The sequence below is a fragment of the Megascapheus bottae genome, chromosome 1 (genome assembly GCF_031878675.1).
Source record: "Megascapheus bottae isolate mThoBot1 chromosome 1, mThoBot2.hap1, whole genome shotgun sequence".
Taxonomy (NCBI): domain Eukaryota; kingdom Metazoa; phylum Chordata; class Mammalia; order Rodentia; family Geomyidae; genus Megascapheus; species Megascapheus bottae.
Genome location: NC_143509.1, coordinates 64,616,524 through 64,638,021, shown reverse-complemented (window position 1 = coordinate 64,638,021; position 21,498 = coordinate 64,616,524). Strand labels below are relative to the sequence as shown.

The window sequence follows — 21,498 nt, the reverse complement described above, 5'->3', positions numbered from 1 at the left end:
TAAAATATGTCACAATCATCAACTCCATTGAACAACATTTAGATTTAGCTGTGAAGACAATGAGCATTTTCCCCATATTTCCTTGTGCACATGTGATAGAGATTTTGTGGATAGCTAGAAGAAGTACAAGTTCTGTGCATCTAATCACTTGGTTTGTACATCTTCTGGTTTGCCAGAGACTTAAATTTCTCTCCAGAATGTTTATTCCTACTCTACTATGAAGGTTACTTCACATTAGCATTAGGATTTGTTATTTTCAGACATACAAGGTTTTTTTTTAACTAATTTTTGAGTAATATGGAGCAGCAAATTGCTGTTTGACTTTGCATCTCTATAATTATTTTCTTTCTTTTTTTTTCTTTTCTTTTTTTTGTTTTGTTTTGTTTTGTTTTTGGCGGTCGTGGGGCTTGAACTCTGGGCCTGGCCACTGTTCCTGAGCTCTTCAGCTCAAGACAACCACCCTACCCCTGGAGCTCCAGTGCCACTTCCAGTTTTCTAGTAATAAATTGGAGATAAGAGTCACACAGACTTTAGTGCCTAGGCTAGCTTTGAACCTTGATCCTCAGATCTCAACCTCCTGAGTAGCTAGGATGCCAGGCGCGAGCCATCCTGTCCAGCACATCTCTATAATTCTAATGCAGCTAAGCTACATTTAGTGTCTAGTTATTGCCTGTCACTTAACTGTCGAGAAATACAATACACAATACACATACACACACACTCACGCAATGGTCAATGTGGTTATATTTCAAGGTACTGAGAACAACCTTCTACGCCCACCTGCCGTCTTATTGCCTCCATTACCATTCAGGATTCTTTCATTAACATTGTTGAACATGAGCCTTGAAAATACAAATGCAAGCAGCAGTAACTGATCACTTATCCTCTCATACAATGGATAAGAACAGCCTTAGAGTGGGGTTAGAAATGGCCTATGTGGGATTTTTTTAGAGAATGCACCAGGGGTGGGGGCTGAAATGTTTAGAGGTATCAGGAAACATCCATGCAACTGAAGTGAAGGGGTGCCCAGAAACTGAAGACAAATGTAGAAAGTGACATGTGTCACGTCCGGAACCTCATAGCGTGACTTGTGTGTGTCCCCAGATACCTCTTTCATGTACATGATCGCAGGCCTGTGCATGTTGAAGCTCTATCAGACTCGCCACCCAGACATCAACGCCAGTGCCTACTCTGCCTACGCCTCCTTCGCGGTGGTCATCACGCTCACAGTGCTTGGAGTGGTATGGCCCCCTCCACCCGCCTTCTGGGATCTTGAAAGGGCCCTCTTGGGAGGATTTCTGTGGTTTGTTTGACCTTGGGTGGCTGGGGGTGTTTTTCGTTTTGTTTTGCCAGTCTTGAGGCTCAACCTCTGGGCTTGGACTCTGTCCCTGAGCTCCTTTTTGCTCAAGGCTAGTGCTCTACCATTTGAGCCATAGCATCACTTCCAGCATTTTCTGTGATTAATTGGAAATAGCTATTATTTGTCCTGTCCACCGTGTAGTCCACCTTTGTGAGTTCTAGGAAGAAGGGAAAAAAATAAAATGTACACACAGTTAAATTTTGTCTCCTTACGATTGCCTAAGAGACACTTCTGGTAGAAAATCCAGATCAAAATAATCTCCATTTCTACTCGTAGGTGTTTGGGAAAAACGATGTATGGTTCTGGGTCATCTTCTCTGCAATCCACATTCTGGCATCCTTGGCCCTCAGCTCCCAGATCTACTACATGGGTCGTTTCAAGATAGGTGAGTTACTTCTTTTTTCTGTGGTCATTGCATGGTTGACTTACCCTGATGCCTTCTGTTAACCTAAACCAGAGTGTTACTGAGCACCATGAACACATGTTCTGAAGTCTGTTCTGTGTTTGATTATCTCCAGGAATTTCTTCCTTCAGGATTACAATAAGTTGTGTTTTCAGCTAAGAAAACTATATCACACCTCAGAGCTGAAGCATACTTCTAGCTCCTACTTGCAAACAAGTCACAGCATTTAAATGTATATTAGAAACCAAGGGTTAACTCATTTAAAAGCACAGACATAGGCCAGGAGTTTGGCCTAGTGGTAGAGTGCTTGCCTACCATGCACGAAGTCCCAGGTTCAATTCCTTGGTACCATATACACAGAAAAGGCCAGAAGTGGTGCTGTGGCTCAAGTGGTAGAGTTTCTAGCCTTGAGAAAGCTCAAGGACAATGCTCAGACTCTGAGTTCAAGACCCAGGTCTGGTGCAAGAAAAAAAAAAAAAAAAGAAAAAAGAAAGCACAGACATAATAAAGGGAATTTTCATGACCATATTCATGAATACCGAAGGTATTACTAACTGTAATACAACACTAACTCAGTTTATCTCTCGTGAAGTAAAGAATTATAGCCATGTAATAATTTCTGAGAATCCCAGCAGGAAAAAGGTGTCATGCACCAAGACTGATGAGGGTTTATTCTATAGACCCAACAGAACAAAGGAGAAGTTACCAAAATGTGCCTTGGAGAGGAATTCTTTCCAGGACAGTTAATCACTCCAAAAGCAGCAGTGACCTTTAGTTGATAGACATTGCGAGCCTGAGGAGATAACTGCTCTGAGCTCACTCTTCTCCCTTGTCCATACAGTATCTTGTTGGGGATCCTCTTCTTCTACCCCCAAGGACTGTGTGGAACCCACTGCCTGGTTCAGACACGTTAGCCTCTTTATCCTGCTACCAAGAGAGAGATAAGTTGCAAGTGGAAAGGGCCACTTGGAATTTCACGGGCTGTGTTCAAGTTCTGTGCCCCGTCTTCTTCGGGTGATTACAGGGGTACCAGAATCAAAAAGAAAAACTTGTTATTTTTTTGTGATAATGAAGGTGTTTCAAGCTAGTCCCAAATCCAGAATTTGGATTCATGGATCTTGGAGCTGATATTCTGTTGACTCCAACCTCTCTAGTCTCATCATCTGCTGCCTCTGCTTTCTAACGGCTTGTTTTCTCTAGGGCCCTCAGACTGTACTAGAAAACAAATACAGACCAGGAGAGGCAGCAGTGCTGAGACAGAATGTTTCATACGTAGGACAGTGCCTAAAGAGCACTTGCAGAGCACTTTGTGATCCCAGAACCCAGGACAGACACCTCAGGATTTGCGCAGGGCAGGGTAGATTATAAAATGGCAAGTTGGTGCACCACAGTAGATACAGAGAAAAATCTCAGTGGAATGTGGAATCACAGACTGAGAGACTATGTTCTTTGTGATAACCAAATAGTATGTTTATAATTAGGAAATTAAATGGTGGTTGTTATTTTGAGAAAATAATATATAATGACTAGTAGTTTACCTGTTTGGTTTCCATCTTACGAATCGTTTCTTTCTCTCATTTCCTCTCTGCTTCCTACTGATTCAGATGTGTCTGACACAGGTAATGTCCCACCAGCCTTCCTAAGGCTCTAGGTTGTTTCCTGTCAAAGTGCCCTGGGTGTATATAAGCCAGCTCTGTTCCCTCTATACCCCCTTCAGGGTCAGGCAAGCTGTGTTGGGGGGAGAAGATTCAAAAGGAGGATGAAAGGCCAGGCTGTTCTTGGACTCCACCTGCTATCTACCTCTTCTGGTCTGTTATGAGGCCAGGGCCCTCCTTCCTGGTTAGTTCCCTAGATGGACAGCCTTGAAGAGAAATAACATTCCCAACAGAGTGGGGACCCACACCGTCTGAACTGCTGGCTCTGAGCAGCCTGGGTTTGCATTTGATATCAACAATGTGAACAGCTTACTGATATAGACAGTCCCTCTTTTGACCTTGATTCATTCTTGTGGTCACACTGGTGGCGTTTCATGCCTTCCTTTTACTTTGTATCATTTAAAGCTTTGCCATCTTTTTCTCTCCTTATTAACTTGCAGCATTTTTATTTTTCTGACTGGCTGTAGGCTTTCTGAACCTGCTGAGGATAGCTCAGACTCCCTTGGTTCAATCCTTACTAATTCATAACCACATTGAGAAACAGAGATTGTGAGGGTCAGCAGCCACCCATGTTACTCTTGGGGCTTGTTATTCTTGTTGGTCTTTCTCCTTTGTGATGCCTGGACTTACTGCCCTTCAGGGTAATAGCATCTTCAGAGAATAGAATCATTGCTTACTCATTATACACAGAGCATCTTAATGCCATTTAATAAAGCAAAAATGGCATTATCCTAGCCGCAAAAGCTTGGGACAGGGGCCAGGAGTTTGGCCTAGTGGTAGAGTGCTTGCCTAGCATGCATGAAGACCTGGGTTCAATTCCTTGGTACCACATACAGAGAAAAACCTGGAAGTGGTGCTGTGGCTCAAGTGGTAGAGTTCTAGCCTTGAGAAAGCCCAAGGACAGTGCTCAGGTCCTGAGTTCTAGCACCAGGACTGGCAAAAAAAAAAAAAAAAAAAAAAGCTTAGGCCATTTCCCCACCTTTGTAATTTCTTAAGCCTTTTCATGATTCAGTTCTGTCATCAGCAGATTTGGGGATTTTCCGGAGGGCTGCAATGGTGTTCTATACAGACTGCGTGCAGCAGTGCAGCCGGCCTCTGTACATGGTACGTGCATACTCTATTCTTGGCCTCTTCCCAAAATGTAAGAGAACAGCAGGAAGGTTAGGCTGGGGGCCGTCACTCAAAGCTACAGAAATCAAAAGGACCAGATGGCCCAGAGTGGTTGGGGTCCAGTTAGTGGGAAAAGAAGAATGTTACTTCTTTTTAAAAAAGTCAAGAGAGTATTGTCCCATTTTTGTAAACAAAACATTTGCTAGTTTACAGAGATTAAATATATATACATATACATATATATACATATACTCTCTCAAGATATATATAGATAGATAGATAGATAGATAGATAGATAGATAGATAGATAGACAGAGAGAGAGAGAGAGAGATGTGTGAGCACTTGAATCATTTTCATTACTTACTTACTACTTTCCACATTGTGCATTTCCCTGCAGTTTGGCGTTTTACAATGAGCCTGAATTTTTTTTCAAACTGTGGCTACTGCTTGATGATTGAAATTTATTTCTCAAAGTTATCTCTTGACATTTTAAGATATTATCTGAATAAAGTTTACCCTGAGCTTAGAGGTCAGGGCCAGCCCTGCTGAGCCTCTACTCAGAATAACTTTGGCAAGTGACACCTAACACATAGGAATTCAATAAACATCTATTGAACTTTCCGTGTGTGTGTGTGTGTGTGTGTGTGTGTGTGTGTGTGTGTCTGTCTGTCTGTCTGTCTGTCTGTCTGTCTGTCTGCAACTAACATAGGACCTTGATGTTGTCCCTTAGCTTTTTCACTCGTTAGCACTCTACCATTAAGCAACAGCTCCACTTCAGGATTATAGGCATACCTACAGGAATCTGGCTAACTGTTCATCTTTTATGACTAAAGGGATCTGACATAAAGGAATGTGGATATTATATAGAGTCTAGAGTTTAGGCAGAAGCTACTGTTACTTTTTTTTTTTTTTTGAAATGAGAGAATAAGCTGGGCGTGGTGGCTCACACCTGTAATCCTAGCTAGTCAGGAAGCTAAGATCTGAGGATCAAGGTTCAAAGCCAGCCAAGGCACAAAAGGACCTGAGACTCTTATCTCCAATTAACCCCTAGAAAATGGGAAGTGGGGCTTGACTCAAGGATAGGGTGATAGCCTTGAACTGAAGAGCACAGGAACAACACCCAGGCCCAGGTCTAGGGTGGTAGCCTTGAGCTGAAGAGCTCAGGGACAGCGCCCAGGCTGAGTTCAAGCCCCATGACCCACACACACACAAAAAAAAGATAGAATGGAGGCTGGAAATGTTGATTCAGATGAGAATTAAAAAGCATCCATGGCAGAGTTATGTCTACAAAGTGTACAAAATAAGTGCCAGCCAGGCATGGGTAGCTCACACCTATAATCCTAGCTACTCAAAAAGCTGAGATCTGAGGATCTAGTTCAAAGTCAGTCTAGGCAGGAAAGTCTGTGAGACTCTTTTCTCCAGCTAGCCACCAAAATACCAGAAGTATCACTGTGGCCCAAAGTGGTAAAGCACTAGTCTTGAACAAAAAGAATTCAGGAACAGTGCCCAGATCCTGAGTTTAAGCCCTATAAGGAGCAAAAGAAAGACATCAGCACACCACAACACTCACAACTGAGACACAAGCCCAAGTGCTGGAATCTGATGAGTTGTGGGCAGTGGAGAAGGGTGGAACAGTAGGAGAATATCCAGGTTCAGCTCTGCTGATAATTTCTTCTCCAGAGATGAGGTCAAGTTGGTTTGAGGTAGAGGGCCTTGCTCTGTGGCAGATCCGAGACAAGGCTGTTCTTAGAACCACAGAAAATAGTGCACTTGCATTCCTAGAATTGCTGCTTTCACTACTAGATTACAAGAAAATAAATATTCTGTTCAGCCTCTCACTTCATGTTCTCTTTTCTCTTTTCCAGGATAGAATGGTGTTGCTTGTTGTGGGGAATCTGGTTAATTGGTCTTTGTAAGTAGTCTGAAGAAAGTATGCCTTTATCCTTATTAATGTTTCTCACACTGTGGTTTCACCTTCCTTGACTTTTTCTCCTCTGTTCTATTCTTTTCCTCTTGTTTCTTTCTTTCTTCCTTCCTTCCTTCCTTCCTTCTTTGTTTCTCTCCTTTTTCATTGGTTTCTTTATTCAGTGCTTTGTACTTGCTGGACAAGATCTCTCCCAATGAAGCCGTTCACCCAGCCCAGGGCTTCAGCTATTTTTTCTTGCAGCATCTCTCACTTTTGCCAAAGCTGGCCTCTGACAAGGATTATCCTACCTGTGCCTCTTGTGTAACTGGGATACAGGCAAACCTTCCCATCTCATTTATTTATCAAGATGAGGTCATACTTTTCCTTCCAGTCTGCCTTCAAACCACAATTTTCCCAAGCAGCTTGGATTACATTCTCAGCACTGCCATTTTGCTAGGAAGTCTGATATTAAGGAGAAGGTAAGACTGTGCTTTCCTAGAGATTTGGCAAAAAGTTCCCTTTCCTCCTGCAAAGAAAACACTGGGAAGCCCTGCTAGCTTATTTTAAAACATGGATGCATTAGTTAACAGTTCATTTGCTCAACATGACAACCATTTATGGACAGGACAGACAGAAATAGAAATAAAGAGAGAGAGACAGAGAGAGAAAGAGAGGATAGATAAATAGCTATAATATATAAATATTTTGGCAGTAAGCATAAAACTGCAACATAGTTGCAAATTATTTTTATAGAACTTCAATAAAGGCTCCAAGTAGACATTCTGTATTGCAGAATTTTGCTTCTTTCTTTTCTTTTCCCTTCCTTCCTTCCTTCTTTGTTTCTTTTTTCCCTTCTCCCTTCCTTCCTCACGTTCTTCCCTTTCTTCTGTGCCTTTCTTCCTGCCTTCCTTTGTACCCTACCTTCTTCCCTTCATTCCATGTCCTTCCTTTTTTTCTCTCACTATTGTATTAGCATATTTATAGTACAAGAGGTTCGTTGTGATAGAATTGCTTTTAGTTGTGTGCTTGTGTGCATGTACATGTGTGCAACTCTTTCCTGTTTCTTCCCCTGTAGGTCTCTTCCTGAATGTTATTCCCTTCCTCTTCACATTTTTCTTCCTTCCCTTAGTCTTATTTCTTCAAATGAACTCCAAGACAGTACCGTGCATTTTGTTCGAGCTGAAAAATATACAACCTAGTGTCATCTTCATGATGTGAACTATATTGTTGATAACTCAAAAGTAACTTTAAGTTGAATTATGTATGGCTCTTTGCTGATAAGCTTCTCAGAGTCAATGCTCTTTGAGACAGCGCACATCAGGACATGGAAAAGAATGAGGAAGTGGCACACATTCAGAATCAAGTCATGGGACTTGCCATCTCATTTGGGGGAGAGAGCTGCGAGAAGAAACTTGTCATTGTATTGTTATCCTGAAGATCTTCCAGGCAGAGGAGCACAGTCCACGCCCTCTCAGCCCCTCCTCAGCTTGTGACAGGTCAAAATGAGGCAGATGGTGGTCACCTCTGGGTCCATCCCCTTTTAGAAGCTGACTCTACAGCATTGGTTATATAAAATATGGCACTGGTAAGAGGAAAGTCCAATCCCTTCATAATGAACTACTCTGATTGTGGGCCCAGGAGTTCAGAATCACCTGGCTTGTCTCTGCCTCTTTATAATCTTCTCAGAAGACAAGACAAAGGTCCTTTCTTCTTATACCATTCTGTAGCTAGCAGGTACTCCAAGGAAGAGAGTATTGACCCATGTTTGTATGTGGATGCATGTATACATATATACTTCTTTTTTTGGATAGTAATGAGGCTCAAAGCCACAGTTCCACCTCCGATTTTTTTGGTGGCTAGTTGGAAATAAGAGTCTCTTGGGCTTTCCTTCCACCAGCTGGCTTTGACCTGCGATTCTCACATCTCAGTCTCCTGAGTAGGTAGGATTACAGGCTTAAGCCAACCTGTGCCTAGCTAATAGTTACATACTTACTTTCATACTGACAATTTCAAAATCTGAAAGAAGTGGAGGGGAGTCAAGGGAGAAAAACTGGGATAAAATGAGGGAAGAGATAACATTGTTCAAAAAGAAATGTACTCAGTACCTTACTTATGAAACCATAACCCCTCTGTGCATCACCTTCACAGTAAAAATTAAAACAAACTGGAAAAAATCTGAAAGAAGGAAATTTCTTCTATTACATAAAACAAAGTCAGTTGGAATATGAAATGAGAGTCCATTACTAACAACTTTACCAGTGAAGTACTTAGAAAAAAAATTGGAAACGTGCTGAATCTGTCTAAAGAAAATGTAATGGGGGGGAGGGTAATGAGTACCAAGACTGTGAAAGGGTATCAATGTATGTGAATTAATGCACCTTCTATCTGGCAAATATCATGTAACCCTTTTACTAATTACAATAAAAAAATTTAAAAAAATGTAATCGCCTTTTTAGGAGACATAAAGGAAAAGTTAACTAAATGAAGAATGATGTCAAGGCCTTGGTGGGAAGATTAACTATTATAATGTTATCTCTTCCCAAGTTAGCGTATAAATTTAGAAATGGAATTAAGTTACTGTGATTTTATTCTAAAGTCTGTCTACTCCAGCAAAAGTTTCAAAGGTCTCTGAATAATAGAAGAAAAGAGGACCAGAGAATAATAGTGACCAGCCAGAATATCTAATAGAATTTTCTGTATAAATAAATAGAATTTTATCTAAATGTTCTGCACTCTACACTTCCTAATATTATTAGCGTGTGAACACTGAGAACTTGAAATATAGCTAATTTGACTGAGGAGGTGGATTTTTAATTTTTTCTTAATTATAATTAATTCATTTAGATAGCTATATGTGGCCAGTAAAGTGATAAGATAACCTAACCAGATAGTCTAACATAGTCTAAAATAGTAATAAAACAGGAAGATGTTGACCCTAAATTAGTCAATGGATTCTAGTAGAGAATTCAGAAGCTCAACAAAATACTGTATAGTAGATGCAGAATTTTTAAAGATTTAAAAATTTTTTTTTTTTTTTTTTGCCAGTCCCGGGCTTGAGCTCAGGGCCTGAGCACTGTCCTTGGACTTTCTCAAGGCTAAGAGCTCTACCACTTGCGCCTCAGCACCACTTCCGGCTTTTTTTTTTTTATGTATGTGGTACCAAGGAATCGAACCCGGGTCTTCGTGCATGCTAGGCAAGCACTTTAACCACTAGGCCAAACTCCCAGCAAGATTTAAAATTTTTAAACATGTTACTTGCACATCAGTGGAGATTTGGGGGTGCTTATAACATGGCCTGATCAAACTAACCTCTACCCATCCACCCTTCCTCCAATTCCCACTGCTACTTATCTTTATTTCCCAGGTCATTTGCACATTTTTAAATTGAATTACCTGTCTTGTGAAGTCTTTTTTAATTCTTTACATGCTCCAGACACCCATCCTTTGTCAGCTGAGTAGTTGGCAAATATTTTCTCCTGTTCTGTAGGCTCTCTTTTTACTCTATTGACTGTTTCCTGTGCTATGAAGAAGGTTTGGTGTAAACCATTTATTCATGCTTTTTTGCTTCTGTTTCCTGTGCTTTTAGGGTCAAGATAAAGGTTTTCTAAAGTATGTATGTCAATTTATTAAAACAATTTCAGATAAGAGATTAAGAGTTATGTAATAAAGTATTTTATGATAACACCGACTTGAAACTTGAAGCAAAATGGAAATCAAACCTCAACCAAAGTAAACCAGTATCCATTTACAAATGGACAGTTAGCTCACTTTTGTAATGTTTTAGCCAATTCTTAAGATCATTCCACTGTGGTAATGTACTCTGTGGAATTGATCTTATATTAAACAAGTCTGAAGGTAGCCATTTCTTCAGCAGGGTTGCTTGTGATCACGAAACAGTTCAGGAGGCTGGAAAGCGTTATCCAACTAGAGAAGGACGAGACACAGTATGTTCACTTATGAGGACTTGGTATTACCATCAAAAATAAATGTTCTGGGCCAGGAGTTTGGCCTAGAGGTAGAGTGCTTCCCTAGCATGCACGAGGAGCCGGATTCGATTCCTCAGCACCACATACATTTTTTTTAAGAAAAGCCAAATATGGTGCTGTGGCTCAAGTGGTAGAGCTCTAGCCTTGAGAAAGCCCAAGGACGGTGCCCAGGCCCTGAGTTCAAGGCCCAGGACTGACAAAAATAAATAAATAAATGCTCTGAAAACTATAATAAATTAAAAACTAATTATGCAGTCCTGAGCATAGTGATATCATCAGAGGACCATATTCATAATAGTGTTCCTGTAAGACAATATCACCTAATACCTCAGTAAGCACTCAGATTGGTGTTAAGTACTCTGTGTGATGTTGCCATAATAGTGCCACAGTTACCCAGTGATGCATCTCTTGGGACATACTCTTATCATTAACTTACATGGCTGTAAGTTGAACTGGAGATTTTGAGCAGTACTGGAGCTTGAACTTGAGATCTTATGCTTGTTAGGCAAATGCTCTACCACCTAAGACACATACTTCCAGTCCTTTTGCTGGTTTGCTTGCTTGCTTTTCTTTTCTTTCTTTCTTTTTTCTTTTTTGCCAGTCCTGGGGCTGGAACTCAGGGCCTGAGTGCTGTCCCTGGACACTTTTGCTCAAGACTAGCACCCTGCCCATAGCACCACTTCCAGCTTTTACTGTGTATGTGGTACCAGGGAATCAAGCTCAGGGCTTCATGCATGCTAGGAAGCACTCTATCACTAGACCAAACTCCTGGCCCTAATTTGTGTTATTTTTCTAATAAAGTCTTTCATGTGTGCCCTGACTGGCTAGGCCATAACCCTCCTATCTATACTTCCTAGGTCTCTAAGGTCACAGCCATATACCTCCACGCCCACTTTTTTATTGGTTGAAATGGGACTTTTTGCTTAGACTGGCCTAGAACCACCATTCTTCTGAGTAGCTAGGGTTACAGGCATGAGCCTGTAAAAATTAAATAAATCCTTCCTTCTTCCCTGCCTTAACCTGCCCCCCCACCCCGCAAAATAGGGAATGAGGCTGTGAAAAATCCAACCGTGTTACAAATCCACCTCTCTCTCTCCTTCCATCTCTCCCATTCCCCATACCGTCAGTGCCCTCTTTGGACTGATCTACCGGCCCCGGGACTTCGCATCATACATGCTGAGCATCTTCATCTGCAACCTTCTGCTCTACCTGGCTTTCTACATCATCATGAAGGTAAGTGAGGTGGGAAGTGGGGAGCACCCTGGCCTGGTGAGGCTAGTGGCTCCATTTTCCCCCCTCCTGCATGTCCTCCCCACAGCTTCGCAGCTCTGAGAAGGTCCTTCCGGTACCCCTCTTCTGCATCGTGGCCACTGCGGTGGTGTGGGCCGCCGCCCTGTATTTCTTCTTCCAGAATCTGAGCAGCTGGGAGGTAAGCAGATGGCCTCTGTGACCTTCCTGCCTCCAGCTCTTAGTGGATTTGATGCTTTCTCCCTTCCTAATACCTTCTCCAAATAAGTTTCTTCTGAAGAGATGGGTTTAGTATTGCACATAAACGACTCAGCAAGTGGCATGTGGTCACCATTCTCAGGCTAACTCTTTAGAAATGCATAAATCTCAATAGATACTTGGACATTCTCTCATGACTCCTATTCCCAATAGATAGTGACCATGTGCACAAAACAGGACTCATGCATCTTAAGATCTCCATCATTCCCACGGCCACGTCACCATCAAATACAGTTTGTGGGGTTACTGCATCCATTTCACGGAAGGGAAAGCTAAGGCCTCCAAAGGTGGTGCACAATCTGAAGCAGTCTCAGCACCCCATCCCAACAATTACCACAGTTCATTATGGGACATTTTCATCCCCCCAGAAAGAAAACTGATCACTATGAGAAGCCACTCCCTATTTCTCCCTAATCCAGTGGCAATTGTCCACTGCTAATCTACCTTTTATCCGTGTGTATTTGCTTATTCTGGACATTTTTTTAATGTAAAAATGGGGTCACCCAATCTGGGTACTTTAGGTCAGACTTCTTCATGGTGCCTGAGAGTGTCAGTCCCTCTTGCCCTGTTATCACTCATCCATTCTCCACTGTCACCAGGACCTGTGGTTCACAACTGCAGTTCTAGCCACTCAGAAGGCTGAGATCTGGAGATGGTGGTTCAAACCCAGCCTAAGCAGGGAAGTTGTAAGACTCTTTATCTCCATTTATCCATCAAAAAGCCAGAAGTGTAGGCCTGATTCAAGTGACAGAGCACCAGTGTTGAATAGGAAAAGCTAAGGGATAGGACCCTGAATTCAGGCGCCAGTACTGGCACATGCACGCACACACACACACACACACACACACGCACACACACATGCACGCACGCACGCACAGCTCCCTGTGGAGATTTACCCCCATGTTATCTGTGCACCTTTCTACTGGTAGACATTTGGGTGGCTTTTCCTTTGGGCTATGGTATGATGGTGCTCTGAATAGCTATGTGCAAGTTTGCATACTAGTAGGCTTTCTTGGAATCTAATTTTTTGAGCCATCTAGGAGCACATGCAAATTCCTAGATGTCAAAGCATGAAACACTGCGGGGCGGGGGGGTGGTAATCTTGCCCACATCCTGCCTCCCCTTCCTCAGGGGACCCCAGCTGAGTCCCGGGAGAAGAATCGAGAGTGCATCCTGCTGGACTTCTTCGATGACCATGACATCTGGCACTTCCTCTCTGCCACTGCCCTGTTTTTCTCATTTTTGGTGAGATATGATTATCATGTCTTTGTGTTGCTTTCTTCTCTCTTTACCATTTTGTTTTCTGCCCTTCCTTATACCCTCTTTTATAGTCTTAACTTACTTTTTCAGCTCTTCATTGTAACACACCATAAAGACTTTTTTGCTAGTGTTGTAGCCTTTGGTGTGATCTTAGTTTTCATTTTCTTTTTATTTCTGGGGGGTGCATGTGTGTGTGTTGGTACCGGCACTTGAACTTAAGGCCTCTTGCTCTTGCTTAGCTATTTTGCTCGTCACCACTTGAGCTACATCTTCATTTCTGGACTTCTGCTGGTTCACTGGGGATAAGAAGCCTATGGAGTTGTGTGCCTGTGCTGGCTTCGGACCTCTATTCTCAGATCTCATCCTCCTGAGTAGCTGGAAATACAAATGAGAGCACTTATACCTGAACTATTTGTCAATACTTTTTTGACAGAAAGTTTTTTTTTCCCCCTAAGTTGTTTTGAATTGGTCATTAGTCTCATTTGCTCAGAATTGCCATTAAAACTCCCATAATATTGGGTTCCTTCTTCTTATAGAGGACTTACTGTCCTTGCCCTCCTCCAGGCTCACTGAATAGGAATACTGTACAGATTCCTAGAGAGGCTCATGGTGGCTGCTAGGCCCTGGTGGCTGCTAGGCCCTTGCTACCTTCTAACCAGTCTGTTCCAAAACTCTCCTGTAATTTCCTTTGTATTTTGCTCAGCCCTTTTCCCAGAACTCAGCATGTTTATGTCAATCGAAGATAATAGCTCTCGAACCCTCTACTCCTACTTGACATTTCCAAATTTAAAGTGCACGGTGGTGACACCACTACCACACCAGGCTCCTGAGATCCAGCATATGGGCTCCTGGCCTAGTCCTTTTTAAGTGGTCTTGCAACTCAAGAGTAGAACTGGTCTGTCCCCTTGTGGCCAGTGTGGGAAGTTAAAGCAATCTTTGGACTTTTCTTTGTGATGGCCCCTTCCATGAGACCAGAGTGGAGCTAAGAGTTTCTCGTGATGATGGAAAGAGAAATGGAGGAGAAGGGTTCATATCTTACGTAGCATTACTTTATGCAACAATACTTCAGTTCCTTTAGGTCTTAAATATCACTTTCCAATGAATGACTTCAAAGCAACATTATCCAAGTCTCTACCACCCCACCCTGTACTTCCTATGCCCCCTCCCCTAATCCTCAGCATATACTACAGCCTACAAAACTGTCTCCTTTTTTTGCCATTCCTGGGCCTTAAACCCAGGGCCTGAGCACTGTGCTTGAGCTTGGCACTTCAGGCTTTTTCTATCTATGTGGTACTGAGGAATCAAACCTGGGTCTTCATACATGCTAGCCAAGCACTCTACTACTAGGCCATGCTCCAGGCTACAAAACTGTCTTTTTACTCATGAGTTCCTCTTTTGAATGTAAACTCCCCAGAGGTGTTTGTCTCTTCCACCCTAAGCTGTAACTCCAGCTTCTACAACAGCAAATTGTCTGGTGCTGGTGGCTTATGCCTATAATACTTGCTTACTCAGGATGCTTGGCTTTTAGCATCACAGTTTGAAACCAGCCTGGGAAGGAAACTCCTTGAGAGATTCAAATCTTTAGTTAAACAGCAAACAAAAAAGCCAGAAATAGAGGAGTGGCTCAAGTGGTAAAGTACCAGCTTTGGGCAAAAAAGCTAAATGATTACACAAGGACCTTAGTTCAAATAAGAGAGAGAGAGAGAGAGAGAGAGAGAGAGAGAGAGAGAGAGAGAGAGAGAGAGAGAGAGAGAGAGAGAGAGAGAGAGCGCAACACATAATAAGCTTCCATGAGTATTTAAGTGATAAATGAACTATCTAACTATAATCAGTGCCAGTGAAGGGCAAGGCACTGCAGATTACTGCCGAGATGTAAAGCAGAAAGGAAGGGACTTAGCATGGCCTCGCGCCTTCCTCAGGTCTCTGTTCCTCTCCCTTCAGGTTTTGTTGACTTTGGACGACGACCTGGATGTGGTGCACAGAGACCAGATCCCTGTGTTCTGAGCATTCAGCGTTATGAGGGGAAAGGGAGTCATCCATTTGGTGCTGTTTCCTGAGACATTTATGAGCTGGAGTGGTAGAGCACTAGCCTAGCAATCAAGAAGCCTGAGTACAAATCCCAGAACTGAATGAAAAAAAGAAAAGAAAAAATACAGTGACTGCAGGCAACTTGGCTACTGCCGACGCTCTCCTCTCCTCTGTGGCGTGTGCACAGGAAGAACCATCCAGACCCCCAGAAAAGCAGCATGGAAACCATGTTGCTCAAAAAGTTGAAAACAATTCAACTTCTGTTTGCAACTTAGGCCCCGGGCCACCTCCATCCACATCTGAGATGGGGTCGAGTTTTGCCAGCCACACTCTTGCCTCCAGCTGCCATCCTGCCCAGCGAGGCCAGCCACCGGGATTTCACATCTACACACATTGGTGTGGCCACTTCTGAGCTACCAAGGCATCACCTCACTTCTCCAAGCTCCTAGAAGGAGTGACTCCTCAGAGTATAGTGGAGGTGTGCAGAGAGGACTCAAATCCCTACCCAGCTGAAACAGTTAATCTGGTAGCCCCAACCCAGTGGCCTACTTAGAAGGAAGATTAAATGGTTTCCCAGGGAAGCCATGTAGACTCCTGATTGGGCGTGGTCACACATTCCTCTGAACAAATAGCCCAAAGTAAGAGCAAGGCCAGAGGGTTCATCTATTTCTTAGTGTCTCCATCTCACTGCTGTGTGCTGACCCTGTTACTCTGTAGATACCTGCTCAGCTCCAGGATGAAGGAGGAAAAGGGATGGGGGGGGGGGGAATATATCAATAGGAGTAACAAGAAAAATGAACGACAGTGCTAAGGGACTGGAAACGCCAGCATCCAGGACACCAGCCTTTGCTTAAGGATTCAGGCTCCTAGAGTATATCCCATGAGAGAACAGTGCCTACTCAGCTCTCACCACACAGGCCCATGCCAGTCCCATGCTACCTATGGAGGAGAAATAAAGCTCTCACCATAGTTACTACTTGAGGTTCTCCCTGATTGAGCAGCATTTACCACATAGGTAGCCATAGGCCCCGGCCTTTCTCTCTGAACTGCTCATAACTCAGGATGGATGCATGTTCCCCTGCCCCTCTGGTTACAAAGAACAATCAGAGCTAACCTAGTGTTACCTCTGTTGCCCCTGACTCTCATTCTCCCCAGAAAAGCAAGGCTCAGCATCCCAGATCCCTTCTCTTCTCGTGCTATCTGGCAGCCTTGCCCTGAGGCTCAGAACCCAGTTCTGATCCAATGCCTGGTTGTCTAAAATACACCATCAGAGAATGGTCATGACATCATTAAAGGATGTGCAAATACGTGCACACTTATGTATTTGCTAGTGAAGTTGAAGTCACTTCTCCTCTTTCCTAGTCATTCATTAAAGAAATTGGACGGGAACTTCTCTTTTTAAAAAGAAATTATTATTCTTTAATATTTGCATAATGTCCAAACATGTACTTTGGAGGTTTGAACAGTAAGCTTTTCTTGATTTTTAAAACACAAAAATAGGAAAATGATGAAATTGTGTGTGTGTGTGTGTGTGTGTGTGTGTGTGTGTGTGTTATTCTGAAGCACCTCCACTTTTATATCTGGTCTTCTGCCATTCTTTATTACTTACATTTATTGCTTTCTGTAGGCCCTATAAAGTCTACCAATGAAATGCTTATGTTAATGTAACATCTAAAAGAAATGATCAAATCTGCATAACTAGGAGTGGACTTTCCCTCAATGTATTCAATGGTGTCTAATCCACAAAGGATCCACTAAGGAAGTGGCCCTGAAACTGAACTAAATAAATCAAACGATATACCAGCCATCTGGAAGCATATTTGCGGGGGAAATGTGGAGGGCCCTTGTAGAATCCGCTGGGAGTTTTCTGAAAGTGGCCACCCACGTTCTCTGGGTTATCTAATTAACTCTGTGTGATGACATACTGCTGTGTTCGTGGGCTATTGTTATCAATGGGGGATGGAAGAGCTGAAGAGCCTAGATTCATGGTGTCTCCAACAATTGAATAAACACCCAGGGAAAGTGGGAAAGCAAGGAGTTTAATAGAGAATACATCATTGGGGAAACGGCGCCTAAGGTAGGTGATTCAAGAGGAAGTTTCCACTAGAGAGAAAGACATTTCCTGTTCCCCACACAGGAAATGGAAGTTGAATACTCAAAAAGCAGCAGCTGTTATCTGCTGCCATTATGGATTCTGAAGTGGAGTGCGCACAGTCACCCAACACCTCCAACCTGTAGGCAAAGGTTATTCTAAGATATAGATGCCTTTGGGCCTAACCCAAACACAAGGGCAATAGGTGAGCTGGCAGACTTGCAGGTCTCTAAGTTTTAGCATTACAAAGAAGAGGCCATTGTAGATCTTAGCCTCCCTAAGGTCTCTGCAGTCCTTGGCTCTTGTAACTTGGCATTTAAATGGAGTGAAGGTTAACTACTTTGTTGCTTCTTTGTTTCAACTTGAGTCTTTTATTAAAAAGAATATACTTTCTCTGTCTCTTCAGCCATCCCTCTGGCCACATTTCCTTGTAAATAACTTTGGTCCCTTTGAATCTTAAAAGAGGCGCTGAGGGGGAAGAGAAAGAACTCTTGGGTATCTCCTAGACTAGGACAAGGGGTTCGTATCAGCATACTTTTCCTAGAACTAGTTTGCTAATTCTAATTACATAATCACTGCAGTGGTCTCCCTTCCTTCCTTCTTTCCTTCCTTCCTTCCTTCCTTCCTTCCTTCCTTCCCTCCCTCTCTCCCTCCCTCCCTCCTTCCTTCCTTCCTTCCTTCGTTCCTCCCTCTCTCCCTCTCTCCCTCCTTCTCTCTCTCTTCTTTCTCTCTCTCTCTTTCTTTCTTTCTTTCTTTCTTTCTTTCTTTCTTTCTTTCTTTCTTTCTTTCCTTCTTTCTTTGTGGTGCTGAAGACTCAAGGCTTTGTATTTACTCGGCAAGCACTCTTCCACCGAGCTAAATCCCCAACCACGCATGGTCATTTTTGTTGCATGTAACAGGACTAAAACTCTAGGCCAAACCAGTCCCGCTTTTATTAAAACCTATTCTAAATATAGGTCTTGCAGAGTATTGTGCTGCACCGATCTTCTAGTTGGGGAACTGGAATCATGGTAAGATCAACACAAGTGCTCGGTAGAAAATAAAGAGCAACTAGAGACTGTAGTACCTCCACAGAATATTGTTGGTCTAAAGTGCAATGCGTATGTTAACATTTTGTCTACATTTACGCACATTGCTCTTTAAAAGCGAAATCCCGACTGACTCTGAAGGCCAAGTTCAGTGGGAGGATTACTGAGAAAAGCAATGACCTTGGAGAGGCTCCCTCAGATCAAGTACAGGGTAATAAGATCAGTTCAGTTGGAACAGGCCTGAGGAAAAAAACAGCCAGGAGGGAAAACTGAGCACCTTAAAAAATGACCTTTTCACACCTCTGACCAGTGCCGGAGTGCAGCCCCACCTGTTCACACTGGCTGCTGGAGGGATTAGCCTGGTTTTATTTTAGCAGCAAGAGAAACCAGTGGAACACCAGATCTCTCTGGGGAAGGGACTTTCCGTGACTGAAGGAAGGTGATCGCTAAGCCAGCTCCTTAGGGCAAAAAACAGTGTCAGCTGCTCCCTCCGTATCTAAGCACTGAGCAGAATGTTCTGTGGTGCTTCAAAAAGGGCAGCAATCCTGGTGATCATCTTGCTGTGTAAAGCTTTGAGGAAAAGGAGAAACAAAGAAAACATTTTCAGCTGTGTGCTGGTGGCTCATGCCTGTAATCCTACCTACTTAGGAGTCTGAGATGTTAGGATCAAGGTTCAAAGCCAATCCCGGGCAGGAAAATCTATGGGCTTCTTATCTCCATTTAACCACTAGAAAGCCAGAAGTGGTGCTGTGGTCAAGTGGTAGAGTGCTAATCCTTACCAAAAGAGCTCAAAGACAGCATCCAGGCACCAAATTTAAGCCTCACAACCACCACCGACAACAACAAAAGGAGATGGGGGACTCCTTCATAGAAAGAATAGTAAAGACTGAGGAAGATTATGAAGTTAGATGTATGAATATGTCCACCTATACTCACTGCATGACTCTGGGCAAGTTGCTGCCACTCTGATCCTCAGCTAACCATGACTTTACGTGTGGACGGCCAAGTGGTGACAATGCACCAGAAGCAATGTCAGCACCTCCCCCACCCCGTGCCCCTCCTCGGAGTCTGCAGGGAGGCAGAGTAAGAGCGCATTCATCAGCAGGGCTGGGATTTCTCTTTTAGGAAAGCCTGTTCACTCTCTCCTGATCCAGGAGGCCCTGAAGGGTCTAGGAGGCCTCTTGATGCTCAAAGACTCAGCACCCATTGCCTCATCTCCAGTCCCCAGCCTGCAGGCAGTTTATCTTTGCAGTTCACTGATTTCAGCACAAAGAAAAGAATGCTCCAGAAGCTAAAACGGGTGGAAAGTGTGGATATGACTTCATTTCTGCCATGAAGGAAAGAAAGACTCCATTTTCTTCTCTTGAATAGCTCTCACCTTCTTGCAAATGCTGTTCTTTACTTTCTTCTGGATGCTCACTCAGGAGGCTGAGATTTGAGGATCATGGTTCAAAGCCAGCACGGGCATTAAACTCTTATCTCCAATTAACCACCAGAAAACTGGAAGTGATGCTGTGGCTCAAATGGTAGAGTGCTAGCCTGAGCTGAAGAACTCAGAGACAGAGCCCAGGCCCAGAGTTCAAGCCCCACAACCAACCCTCCCCCCCACAAAAAAAAATAAAGACTGGTGGAAGACTGGTGAAGGTCACCCAAGTTTGCAAATAAACACATCCCCACCCCCCACTGCGCATGGAATGAAGCACTGAGAGACAAGATACTGTTTTTTCCTCTCTTTCTCTTCCTTACTCCTCTCCCCCACCCCCATACTGGACTTGAACTCATGGTCTGGGCACTGTCCCTTAGCTTTTCCCTTCAAGGCTGGTGCTCTACCACTTGAGCCCCAAATCTACTTTCAGCTTTTTGGCAGTTAACCAGGGAGGAGACTTTTCACTGACTTTTCTACCTGGGCTGGCTTTGACCGGTGCTCCTCAGATCTCAGCCTCCTGAGTAATTAGGATGACAGGCATGAGCCATTGGTGCCCAGCTTGCAGACCAAAATCTTGATTGCTGTGGTTCTGTTCTGTTTTGTTTACACTATTTGGAGACAGGATACATTGATGTGGCTAAATTTTAATGTCTCTTCATTGTCAAGACACACCATTATGAACAAGGTTAAGTGCTACTAAATCTTAGATCTTTCTCCATCTGAATTCCAATGACCACAGTGGCAGGCCAGCCTTCCACAGTAGTCTGAAGAACACCATAGTGATTGAGTTTTGGCTTAGACAAGTCACCTCTGTTGCCACAGAGCCCTTCTTTCTGGGCTTCACTGGTATCTGTTGCATCTTACACTGTCCTTAAAGACCACTGATGAACTAAGAAAATGAAGAGGCTACCATAGTTACTACAAAGTCACGATAGTAACTATGGCTTCCTCAGTCTTAGGAAAATGAAATTCTGCCCCTTCCTTTTCTAAATCAGGAAAGTTTATCACCTGAATGCTTAAATAATTAGAAGAGCCTCAAAGTCATATTACCTTTCAAGTGCTAAATAAGTCTGGATATCTATTTCAATACTATATGTAGTTATTTATTTCTTTATTTTAAATCAGAGGAAGAAATGTTGGCATACAATAGCTAGTTCCTAGGCACTTTTGCACTTGAAATCTTAACATTCTTTATGAATCAAAACATGATTTTTTCATATATTTTTTATTGTAGTTAATGGAAGGGTTACATAATATTCGCCCGATAGAAGGTGCATTACTTCACAAACATTGGTACCCTCTCTCATGTCTTGGTCTCCATTTCCCTCCCCCCACCCCCACCCCTCATCTTGTTTTCCCCCTTCCCTACCCAATTTCAAATAACCAAATACGAATATATACAATATATCAGATAACAAGGTGAAATACTGTAACAATATGAGACAACCAAGGGACAGCAAAAGAGATGAGAGATAACATAGTACATTAAGGACAATAATCACTCATTATATGGCTTTTGTTTCTATATCTTGGAGGTCCTTTCATTTAGCCTCATCCTATATGGTCTAATGAATCTAGGTTTTGCCCTATTGTAAACCTCTACTAGGAGAGTCCAAGGTTTCTACTGATTATGACAAATGAGGGAAACCATAGAGCCTATATTCCTCTGAGTCTGGCTTACTTCACTTAATATGATTTTTTTCTAAGTCTTTCCATTTCCTTACAAATGGGGCAATG

The 21,498-nt window shown here is 42.9% G+C and overlaps 1 protein-coding gene across 2 annotated transcripts in view; it reads left to right on the top strand.

Annotated features, from left to right (window-relative positions):
• Positions 1-17,814, top strand: part of Sidt1 (SID1 transmembrane family member 1) — a 78,792-nt gene extending 60,978 nt beyond the window's left edge. The window contains exons 18-26 of one of the 2 annotated variants that reach the window (XM_090346329.1): positions 1,105-1,241; positions 1,637-1,745; positions 3,368-3,382; positions 4,446-4,522; positions 6,395-6,441; positions 11,549-11,654; positions 11,740-11,850; positions 13,059-13,172; positions 15,129-17,814. In XM_090346329.1, coding sequence (XP_090202455.1) covers positions 1,105-1,241; positions 1,637-1,745; positions 3,368-3,382; positions 4,446-4,522; positions 6,395-6,441; positions 11,549-11,654; positions 11,740-11,850; positions 13,059-13,172; positions 15,129-15,191 — 779 coding nt within the window. In that variant the 3' untranslated portion in view covers positions 15,192-17,814. The remainder of the gene's footprint in view (positions 1-1,104; positions 1,242-1,636; positions 1,746-3,367; positions 3,383-4,445; positions 4,523-6,394; positions 6,442-11,548; positions 11,655-11,739; positions 11,851-13,058; positions 13,173-15,128) is intronic. The other variant, XM_090346340.1, reaches the window with a different exon arrangement.
• Positions 17,815-21,498: the final 3,684 nt, after the last annotated feature.